The sequence below is a fragment of the Vanderwaltozyma polyspora genome, genomic scaffold, assembly GCF_000150035.1.
Source record: "Vanderwaltozyma polyspora DSM 70294 KpolScaffold1045 genomic scaffold, whole genome shotgun sequence".
Classification (NCBI taxonomy): Eukaryota; Fungi; Ascomycota; class Saccharomycetes; order Saccharomycetales; family Saccharomycetaceae; genus Vanderwaltozyma; species Vanderwaltozyma polyspora.
The window spans coordinates 56,873-68,892 of NW_001834678.1; the positions used below are offsets into that span (position 1 = coordinate 56,873).

The following is a 12,020-nucleotide window of genomic DNA, read 5'->3' on the forward strand; positions in this document are numbered from 1 at the left end:
ATTTGAGAACACCGATAACTCTGCTGAAGAAGTTAATATTTCGTTGCATATTTTTTTTTAATAAATTCTTTGCTATTAGGTAATATATCTTCGGTTATTGTATTAGCAAATTGCGTGAGTTATGTGTTACGGTGTCAGCGTCACTAACTCGGCGACATGAATATAAAACAAACAAAGATGAATAAAAAAAACTGTTTTGTTATACCTTCCATATCACCCTCGTTAAACTGCCTGATAGTTAGTAAAAGGTCAGGACTACTGCCATCATTTTAAATAATCAAATACATTACCTCGTAATTTCGTTATAGGTATTATTACCAGCACATTCAAATAACTAAAATATACCCTTATCCAGGTCGGTCATGAATATAAACTTCTTTGCAAATAGTGAACCATCTAGATTGACTTGTAACCAATTGGAAGTACCTCTATTGAACTCCTATAAGGCTCAAGGAACCCCAGACAATATCTGGCAACCCTACCTTTCTGAGAATGAATCTATAAGAAACGCTCAACAGTGTATCGCAAATAATGGTACCAAAAGAAGTACACCAAGAAAAGTAAAGACAAGGAAAATCCTGTTAGCACCATTATCAAGAAGACAAGAACATTTCCTGTATTCATATAAAAAAACACATATTTGGAGGTTTAAATATCAGAGGAAGAAATCAAAACCACCTTTATTGATGTTCCCTGCATCTGCATATTCGAACACAATAAGATTTGGTGCTTATTCTGGGAGTATCGATAATAGAGCAATGGGATGTCCTTTAAGAGGTGTTAAGCATGGACTGTTTCTAAAACCAGGACAGAATTGTCCTTGTCAACGTCTAACTTACTTGTCTAGTCCATTGTGTAGCATGCTCAAAGTTCCCTGAAGATTCGAATCTATACCTTAATTTGTTCATTTTCCTTATATACATAAAAATTAGGATTCATCACTATTTGACTTTTCTGAGTTTCCTAATTCGAATACCATTTAAGTTCGTTACTTTTACAATAGTAATTTATATATTGTATTAACTCCATTAATTAAAATTACATTAAAAAAATATAAATAGATATAATAAAATCATTAATTATCATGCTGTGTAATTGTTTGATACAGACCAACTTCTGGTATCCACTATCGGGTGTTGTGTCAATTCCTGACCTCCAAAAATTTGACTAGCACCGGTATAAATTAAAGGTGAAGCTGTAGTATCATCTATAACTTTAGATATTTCATTCCAATTTTCCCTACGTTTCAAATATTCCTTGGTACCCATTGATTGTGTATTACCAGTATGCCTTCCTGATAAAATTTCTCTTTGTGCTAATGAAAATGCATCTTCAGCATCATCTATATCAGTGTTGCCACTATTTGTATGCGCTTTGTAATATCTAAACTCTTCTTCAGATAGTTTTAGTGCCTGAAGATCTATCAACTTAATACCTTGCCCATTCTTAGCCCAACCATTACCACCGCGAATTATATCTTCGACACACTCTCTAGGATTATATTCGCCAGGTCTTGGATCCCAAGGCATGTGGAAGGTTGTTAGTAGCAGCTTATCCACTAAAGGTGACACATATTTGACACCAGTGTTTGGAGCACTGATGTTTGGTACATTGCTGGAAAACTGACTTTCCGAATGTCCCATGAGTGCCGCTGTATGTATTGGTAATGGTGTTGGTCTTGGAGAGAGACTTGGTCTCGGTGAACCTATTTGAGGTGTACCTTTAAACAGCGATGATGTAGGAGAATTAATATCTACGACATCTTCCAATATTTCACTTATACTTGTATGAAACGCGCCAGGAATTTGACCATATGCATTTTTAGATAGTGGTAAATTAAATTCTCTATATGTACCTCTATACAGTTTCATCTGTATAGAAATACTTAGCAAAGAATTAATCCTAGAGTCCTTTAAAAGAAATCTATTACTAACAGCCATTTCATCTTCTCTGACATAATCTGCGATATTCACATTTACGGTACCCAAGTCCAATTTCTCACTACCTCGACCACTTTTCTCTTCAGATTGATATATTACTCTAAACCTCAATAACTTCTCTATTAGATTATTATCTTTATCTACATGCAATTTTACAGGTATTGGCTTCTCGATGACATGGCCCCAATCAACTTTATGCGATTTAACTTTATGTTTAGAAGTCTCCCCTTTACTTTTGGTATTGACCATCTGGTTATCAATACTCTCCACTGTCGATAACCTATGGGAAGATATACCGGTACCATCTTTTAAACTCCATTTAACATAACAGTAGCCAGTAGATTGTGGCACATTAATCAATTCATTGATACTAAATTCTAATAGAAATTTTGGACGCTTTTCCTTACCACGAGTAGTAATGACTACCATGATTGCATGCACATGAGGACAGTTTATAAAATATAGATCACAGATATTCGAATAATTAGATGATATTGGAACCAAACCACCTCATCGATTCTTTTATTAATAGAACTTCACTTCCCATCAGCTGAGCTTAGCTCAGCTTGGCTTAAACCGATTCGAAATCATCGATATCTTATACCGCAACTGCCCCTGTAATGCGGGTAACGACGTCAATGAAATAGATATATATATTCTGCACGGCAGTGAACTAACTAGATACATGATTACTGACATGTGCACATACACTCAGATCACTAACATCCTGGATACCAGTAGCAAAGTATCGCTTACAATTTAGTAGGAATTCTAGATATTAAAGTTAACACTAACACTAACACTAACACCAACACCAACTCAAGACCCACCTTCTCAGACATCTCCCTATTCCTCTAATATCAAAAAGCTACACACGTGACCATGGCTGTGGCTACAGTACCACCTACAACATACGTTGCCTAATTCAAATATTAGGTTATCTACATGACAAAACGTCAAGAGGTATCATCAGATGTACAGAATAGTAACCCGAACCATCCTTTCATTAAGGAATCATTCAATACAAGTCAGAATTTAATGAAACAAAAGACTCCTTCAAAGTTCAACTAGCCAATAACCAATGGCAGACACCCATACCCACACAGACATATATATATATATATATATATATATTACATATGACAGCTCCAATTGAAACTGTATATCCCAACGTATATATCTAAAAGAAAGCCTTGTTGTAAGAAAGTGTATCAACTAAGACGCATTTCAAACCTTGTATCATATCTTGTAAAGTACCAGTTAACAAACCACCAACTCATACCTTGCATATACACTTTTTACATATACACTTCTACATATATACTGATACTTAGTTACATACATACATTAGAGAGACTGACAGACTGTGAATGGCAACTCTCTCTTAGCTATGGGTTCTTAGTAGAAAACTGGCTGTGCAAAATACGTAAAAAAAAATAATTGAAATAAAAGTGATTAAAATCAGTTATCTAATCATATAATCTGTTATAGATAGTAATCGTTAGCTATCTACAACAGTGCTAGTAGGTTACAAATATATTACATTCACTTGTTCATTCATTTAATTCAACTGTTGTAAGTTGTAGAGTGTTCCCTTTCAAATAATTCCAACAACAACAACTCTTTTAATCTTTTTGTTTTTTAAAAAGTTATCCTGTTGTTAGTTAATTCGTTTTCGATTTGGGAATTTTTCATTATTTCACTTCAATCACCAAGGACAAATAGTTTAGACTGTTTGGACTATTTTAACTTACTGATCTTGGAAAATTAGAGGGTTGATTGACTATATTCGAAACGTTTTATTAATTTTTTTTTTTGGCTATAATATTTTATTACTGTCTGTATTTTTCCATTACGTATCAGCACATCTCTAACCCTAGCAAATGAGTTCGAGAAGAGTCTCTGGGATGTCTTCCCATTCAAGGAATCTAACTCCCATGTCAAGAGAATCTTCCAGCACTGTAATACAAACCAAAAGTTTCCCAATTTATATTGCAATTAATGAATATTCTAGACGGATGGAAGATGAGTTGGATTTTAAACCTGGTGATAAGATCCAAGTTATCACTGATGATGAAGAATATAACGATGGTTGGTATTACGGTAAGAATTTGAGAACTCAACAAGAAGGTCTGTATCCTGCTGTATTCACCCAAGAAATCAAAATGGAACGAAAATATCCTTTGACTAGAGCAAAATCAACTAAAAGATCCGTGAGCAACGATAGCACCACAAGTTTGAGTCAACAGAACGATTCTCCAACTAGTTTAAGTAACCCAATCACTGCAGATATAGACAACGCATTGGAAGAGCTGAAAGCAATGTCACATTCAAGCATTGATGTAAATGATATCACCCAAGAAACAAATATTTCAGCTTTAGATATTAATCCAAATCCAAATCCAAGTTCAACTTCAAATCTGAATCCTGCCAGTGCTTCGTCGTGGTCTCCAGAAGAAGTCACTGAGTATTTCATTTCTTTGGGGTTTGAGAAAAAATTAGCCTCCAAGTTTCAACAACATAAGATCTCAGGAAATATCCTATTGGAGTTGGAGTTATCATATCTAAAGGAACTAGATATAGATTCCTTCGGTACAAGATTCGAGATCTTCAAAGAAATTGAAATAATTAAAGAAGCTGTGGCCGCATTAAACAATGACACTTCTTCGATATCGAACAGATCAAACAAATTGATGCCTCCAGCCCATGTTGACCAATCTACCCCACATAAAGGGCATGCTAGGAAAAAATCGAAAACATTAAATGATATCCCTACTCCTAGTCCTTCAAGACAAATGGAAGGAAGATCCATTAAAAATACAAACTCTTCTTTGAATAGACCTGTATCAGCGATACTTCATGGAACACCAGGACAATCTACTTATGACGATTTAAGCGTACCTAAAACAGTAGCAGAAGTAGTAGCAGATAAGAGTTCTTTTGTCTCACCTAGGAGAGCTCCAAAACCACCTTCTTATCCAAGCCCTGTACAACCTCCAAAATCTCCATTGCCTTATAGAAACAGTTCAACTGATATTGCAACGATGACTAAATCAACACCAACAATAACTAATACCAGTAATAATTATAATAATAATAACGGTTCTAATACTTCAAGGAATTTACAAAATACAATCAGTTACTCTAGTAGTGGTAACCCACCAGAATCGTTGGAAAGAACAATGTCATCGAACGATTCATATTCTGAAATGATTAATAAAGTCTCAACAAGATCAACCGCTAATAAATTAAGAAATATGGAAAATATTTCAACAGCATCCACATCATCTAGTGTCTACGGTGAAGATTCAGATTATAAAAAAAACGGTGATGGGAAATCATTTAAAGATACTTCTTTTGTATTGAGTCCAAATAAACAGCATTTTACAGACAATGCTGCAAAATCGTCACCAACTGGTAAAACTTCTTCTACTCCAAATCTAGTATCGTACTCATCCCCATCAAAACCTCCAAGTTCCAAAAATGATTCAAAGGCAAAAGAAGGCAATTATGCTAACATGAGAACTGTTACCCCTGAAGAGACAGACGATGAGAAGAAGAGATCTGTTAGTAACGTAATGAAGGGGACTACAATGAAGAAAATGACATCCAAGGCTGTAACTAAAAAGCAAACTTCTGCATTCATGGAAGGTATACGAACAATTACTGTTCAAGATGCTATGAAAGATGCAGATTGTTCTGGTTGGATGAACAAAAAGGGTTCTGGTACTGTCGGGACTTGGAAAACAAGGTTTTTCACATTACATGGTACAAGATTGTCCTATTTTGGTAATACAACAGACACTCGTGAACGAGGGTTAATAGATATCACAGGTCATCGTGTAGTGCCAGCAAGAGAAGACGATAAATTAGTATCCTTATTTGCAGCAAGTACCGGTAAAGGTAGATATTGTTTTAAATTGATACCACCACAACCGGGATCTAAGAAAGGTTTAACATTCACACAACCTCGAGTCCACTATTTTGCAGTCGATACCAAAGAAGAGATGAGGACATGGATGACAGCATTGATTAAGACATCTATCGATATTGACACTACGGTGCCAATTATCAGTTCGTACTCCACACCTACTATTTCGTTGAGTAAAGCACAAGAAATGTTATCAGAAGCCCGTGAAGAGAATAGACAAAGAGAAGAACAAAGACAAAAGGAATCTGATGAACATAGAATGATGTGGGACCAACAACATCAGCATGGCAACAACACCAATATCAAAACAGATTTTGATAAACCAGAAACTCTGATATCGGGGTCAACTCAATTAAACAGTAACACTCAAGAAGAAGAACTCACTGCATCGTCATCATCTAACTCATCCAACGTAAACACAACAACAATGTCTTCAGCTGGGTTTTCCAGCCCATATTTACTGGCTTCAGGGATGTCAACTCCAAATATCGTCCGTAGCAATAGTATGCGTGCTAAAGAAAGAACCCCAAATGGCCAACAAGAAGATTACTTTAACCAACCAACATCAAAATATATGGATGATAATAAATTGTAGCATTAATAATTACCTTTCTCTCCCCCTCCAATCTCTTTCCCCCATTCTATTACAACACATTCTTCTATCCATTCTCCATAAAATCAAAAATGTGTCACCCTCCTCAACCACCCTCTCATTACTTATATAAACAAATATAATAATATGTAATATTACATATATATTGCTAGCATATTCTCTAATCTTAATACTGACTTTACCAGGATTCAAACATATCATTAATCAATCAATCAACGTATCAAACCAACCATTGTCATCAAAGGTGTCCTTGACTGAAACCAGTTTCAAGTTGTAAGTTCGAAACTTTTTATATCGTTCTTCCCCTCTCCCCTGTCCCAACTCCCCTGTCCTTTTCTGGTCATTCTACCGATATCGATGCGCCTTTTCGGTTATTTTCCAAAGCGTTGCACTGCATCTCAATTTTTCATCAATTTTTCACCAACTCAATCCCATCACATACCAACAACAGTTGTGAAATTTCAATCTGATTCGAAATATCAAGATCAGGTTCGAAAGACAGAGGACGACGAATGGTGATGGTTTATATTACATAGCATTATTTGTGACTGTAATAATTATCACATCTTCTTACTTCTGTTTGTATTCATCTTCATATTAATTTGTGATATACATTTATATATATTCAGACATTAGGACATATATATATATATATATATATCTTTATCTGTGTCTGTAGAAAGATAGAGGTGGGACAGTGTGCTTGACTGTTTGGGTACTGGTTAAAATACAATTTTAATATAATTAGGACATTTACAGCTCATCTCACGTATTTACAGAAATTAGTATAGTTCCATTTCCATTTTATTAATGGTTCAACAGCACAAGACAGAACAGGACAGAACTAGAGAAATATAAAAAAAAAGAAGGAAAAGGAAATGAAATATCTGTTAAAGAAAAGATTATGGTTTCTAGTACTCATTTCATCGACGTTATTATTCTCATTGGTAACTTTATATCCAACTTGGCTGACTCACGTACCTCCACAAGTTTATGGTAAGAAAAAATTTGGTTGGCTACAACCAAATGTTTATAAAGTTGGTGACAATGTAGATTTGTTAGTCAATAAAGCTATCTCAACTTTGAATGCCGACTTGAAACCGTATATCTACCATGATCTACCTTTTGTATGTCCTCCTACTAGCGTAAGAAAACCTGTTCATTTGGAATTCGACAGTCTGTTTCGTGGTGATACCCTTAGTGAAAGTGATTATAAGTTGAAATTTGGTGATGATTACGAATGTGAAATACTTTGTGCAAGGAAAACTAACAAAAATGGTGTCTCAAAGGCAATTGACATGATCAAACAAGATTACCAAATCCTTTGGTCAATCGATGACGAATTACCAATTTCAATGCCTTATATATCAACAATTACTCAAAGAAAAAAATATATTCCAGGTTTCCCTCTAGGTAGGTTCGATAAAGATAAAAATAAAGTTTATCTATATAATCATTCGATGCTAGTCATTAGATATAATGCAATTGATGACGATAAATTCACAATTGTAGGATTCGAAGTTTACCTAAGGTCTGTTTCAGATTACCATTGCCCAGGTGCTTCAAAAAATTACGAAGAATATGAATTGGTAATACCAGAAAATGATGATGATTTGACGTTTATACCTTTCACTTATTCGGTTTATTGGAGGGAAGAATTCGATATTGATTGGACCTCAAGATGGAATCTTTTCGACAACGATATCGAAGAAGAAGACCCAAAATTAATTAATAAATCGATGCTCTCGAATATTATGCAACCAACTAGAACTGGTTTATTCTTATTACCTTTAATAATTTTTTCAATTATCATTGTTAAGGTTGTAGAAAATGGTGAAAAAAATAAATTCACCACTGAAGCTCAATTAGCATCAAAATGTTGGATCGAATCAAATAATATTAATTTAAAATCTTCATTCTCGGCTAGTATATTAACTCTGGTCATTTCAATGGGTGTTCAAAGTATCTTCTCGTTAATTGGTATTATCATTTTAAAATTATCCATCTATAAATTGCATGATATAAGTAATATTGTTTTACTCAATATCTTCATTTGGTTCATAGAAGGTATCTTGGCCTCTTCTTTCTTAGGTACATGGCTAAGGATGAATATATTGAACAAGAAAAGTATTAATTACAATCCAAAGTTTTCAATTTTATGTGGTTCATTATTACCTTTCTTACTTATGATATTCGTATACCCTATACACAGTATCGTTTGGTTAATCGAATCAAGTAGTAGATACCCTTTCAAAACTTTGACTATGATGATTTCTTTCTTCTACATCATTTGTGTTCCATTTAGCATCATTGGCGGAGGTTTGGCTAAGAAATATAGAAAGCATTATAAAGAAATGTTTGGTAATATTACTCTTGACAATGAAAATAATGACAACGATGAGAAGAAAAGATTCAAAGCCCAACATAGACCGAGCAGCATCAATAAAAATAAATTAGGGACATTGGTCTATTCATTAATTACTGCAATTGTCCCATTTTTCATCATAAAATCAGAATTATATTGGATATTCACAAATAAATGGCTAAATTATACCACTTTTATTAAATCATTTATTTTCCTAATAATAAAACTATTCATTATAATCATAACAGTTAGTAGTACTTCATTGGTTGGTCTGTTTGTAAATATTATGATGACTAAAAAAGGTATTTCGCAATGGAGAGATGATCCTATATCTTTAAGATGGAGTTGTTTCTTAAACAGTTTTAATATCTGCTATTTGACAGGATTATACTCACTGTATTATATTATTGAAGTAATACGGATTCATGGATTTTCAATGACTGTATTAACAATCTTTTATACTATTGCATTAAATGTAATACTAGGCATTTCATGTGGAGCTATTGCTTATATGACATGCTATTGGTTGATCATTAAACTTTATAAAAACACAAATTAGCATAGAATAGACATTTTTTTGAGGAAATGGAATGTAACCTCCCTTTACATTAATTAATTAATAAATAAATAATTATATATATAGATACCCACTCACATCCACATTTATATATATATATATTCCTATATAAACGATTTTAAATTAATGTAAGCGTACTTGGCAAATTAGATATAGATTCAATACGACAACTTTTTGATGTTAAAGTCACACTACCTATAAACAAATCGAATTTTTGCATGAATTTGTATATCTATTGTATATATATATGTTTTTTTATATTATCTATTTTATAAATACATTATTTTTTATATGTTTATTGAATACTTCAAAATTGAACCGATGCAGTATTTTCATTAAACTGTGGTTGTTGAGGACCAGATTGGTGATGTTGAACATAACCCCCCATTCCATTATTATTATTACTATTATTATTATTAACTTTATCATAATAAGAACGACGGTTACCTGAACCTTGATTATAATTTCTTTTATTACCACCTCTACGATAACTATGAGAATAATTCCCACTGTTGCCACTATTGTATCTATTCTGTCTTTTGCCTTGGCCAGATCCACCATATCCACCACCACTACCAGTATTGCCACTACCAGAGTTGTTATTATTACTACTGCTATTGATCTGTTGTCTCACATTTTCAATAATATCATCTTGCAAATTAATATATTTAATATAAGTACCTCTTAAATAAATCTCTGGCACACTCAAACCTTCGGGCTTCTCAGCACCGTTATTTAGAGCATCACTATCATATTGAATGACATCAGATAAAGTCAAATTCATCCAATTATCAACATTGGTCAATACACCTTTTATAGTTTCTCCATTTTTCAACTCAATAGTAATTTTTTGGCCCTTTGCATTCGTCAGCAAATATAAAGGTAACATTGTAATTCAAAAAACAAATTGGAGAGAGGATGATAATCTGCAAATGGGACCTCTTGCTACCCTATTATTGTTATTAGATCAATTGTTTCCTTTATAGAAAACATATCAATTGAATTCGAAACTCTTTTATCTGTTGTACCAAAAATATAATCTTGCAATATTTTCAAATTTCAATAATTGTTCTTACTAACACCAATTTTTGATTTTTAATTTTTAATTTTTTTTCTTTTCGCATACTGGAAGAGAGAACTTGGCCGTTACTTACCCTGCCTTAATGTGATCAGCTGACCAATACTAAATATAAGTGCGGGTAATTTGTGAATTGTTAAAAGTGAAACATGGCTTCAGTAGGAGAGCACACGTGATGAAGGTGTGATGGTTTGTTTATTATTTTGTTTTCTGTTTCTAATGTCATGTGACTGGAAGTTTGATAAGTGGTATGTATATTGATATATCTTGGACATTATAATATGATTATTCCAACAGAGTGAGGAATGGATAAGATCAACAGTAGTGGTAATTGTAACAATAACAGGATGTCCATCACGTTTCAAGTATTGTTGCTACTATAAGTCTTTTCCCCCATTCTATATGTGTCTGAGGGTGGGTGTGAGAGCTTGGCGGCAAGGAAAGCGGTTACGGACGTATTTCGTTTTCGTTTTTGTGGAGCTTTTGTTTAATTGGAATTGAGATGTGACACAAAAACATACAAAAAAACTGGGGTTTTGGAAAAGTATAAAAAGGGAAGGGAAAACAGTTATTTCCCTTTTACATTTCCCTTTCACTTTTCCAGTTTTCTTTATGTCTTTCAGTTTTTACGTTTTTACATTCGCATGTTGGTTCAAGGAAAGACTGACAGGGGAACAAGGGAGTTGTGTTGGATTTAATGTTGGGAATGGCACTTGGGCAAGGGATAGGTCTGAGGGATTGCAAGTGATGGGCGGAGGAGGGAAGTGTAATTGGGTAGTTGGAAATTTAGGCATTTGGGCATTTGGGCATTTGGATTGCGGGGAAGGGAGGGAACAACGAGAAATGAATGGGCTGTTTCTCTTTATTTTATGTGTTTCTATTTGCAGAGGGGAAATGTCCATATGTTTTACATACTTTTTTTATGTATTATTATTTCTCTTTTGTTTTATTTTTGGGTCTGATATCTGACTTATCTTTATTTTTTAGCAGTTACCCTACATTCATTCATTCATTCATTGATTTCTTTCTTTTTTTTATTTTATTTTTTGACCTCTCTCTATATATTCTCGCTACTGGCTTTTTCTGATCTTAAATTTGAAATTTGTACTAAATATATCTGCATATACTATTTTCGTTCTTTGAGTTTTCTGTGCCTGTGTGCTCAGAAAAACATAGGTATAACGCGTATTAGATCAGAAATCAAAATGTTTCAGGGACACACTTTTTTATTTTATTTATTTATTCAATCACTATTAACTTAACTGGTGTAATAACTTAATACCTGCAACAATCGTGTGTATTATTTGGTTTATATAATATGCACAACCACCATCCTTATATATTTTCTATATTACAATTAACTTTAGTATAACGAACCATCTAGAGATATCTGTCTTTCATCACCTAAACAGATATATAAGGCTAGGTTTCTAATCAAGTTGTATTATTTGGTTTTCTTACGGATTTTACAACTGTAGAGAGCAATTAGAGAAACTGTGATTTTGGTTTGTTAAGA

At 33.5% G+C, this 12,020-nt stretch overlaps 5 protein-coding genes across 5 annotated transcripts; 3 read left to right on the forward strand and 2 right to left on the reverse strand.

Annotated features, from left to right (window-relative positions):
* Nucleotides 1–362: 362 nt before the first annotated feature.
* Nucleotides 363–878, forward strand: SPR6 (Spr6p; the record flags this gene model as incomplete). The annotated part of the gene is made up of 1 exon (XM_001645847.1): nt 363–878. The coding sequence occupies one exon, from the start codon at nt 363–365 to the stop codon at nt 876–878; it is 516 nt and encodes a 171-aa protein (XP_001645897.1).
* A 204-nt stretch (nt 879–1,082) lies between these two features.
* Kpol_1045p26 (N-terminal C2 domain-containing protein) lies at nt 1,083–2,369 on the reverse strand (the record flags this gene model as incomplete). Its single annotated transcript, XM_001645848.1, has 1 exon — nt 1,083–2,369. One exon carries the CDS (start codon nt 2,367–2,369, stop codon nt 1,083–1,085), a length of 1,287 nt encoding a protein of 428 aa, XP_001645898.1.
* Nucleotides 2,370–3,823: 1,454 nt separating this feature from the next.
* Kpol_1045p27 (uncharacterized protein) lies at nt 3,824–6,466 on the forward strand (the record flags this gene model as incomplete). The annotated part of the gene is made up of 1 exon (XM_001645849.1): nt 3,824–6,466. The coding sequence occupies one exon, from the start codon at nt 3,824–3,826 to the stop codon at nt 6,464–6,466; it is 2,643 nt and encodes an 880-aa protein (XP_001645899.1).
* An 896-nt stretch (nt 6,467–7,362) lies between these two features.
* Nucleotides 7,363–9,408, forward strand: TMN3 (Tmn3p; the record flags this gene model as incomplete). The annotated part of the gene is made up of 1 exon (XM_001645850.1): nt 7,363–9,408. The coding sequence occupies one exon, from the start codon at nt 7,363–7,365 to the stop codon at nt 9,406–9,408; it is 2,046 nt and encodes a 681-aa protein (XP_001645900.1).
* A 325-nt stretch (nt 9,409–9,733) lies between these two features.
* On the reverse strand, nt 9,734–10,315 carry LSM4 (U6 snRNA complex subunit LSM4; the record flags this gene model as incomplete). Its single annotated transcript, XM_001645851.1, has 1 exon — nt 9,734–10,315. One exon carries the CDS (start codon nt 10,313–10,315, stop codon nt 9,734–9,736), a length of 582 nt encoding a protein of 193 aa, XP_001645901.1.
* Between the last annotated feature and the right edge of the window lie 1,705 nt (nt 10,316–12,020).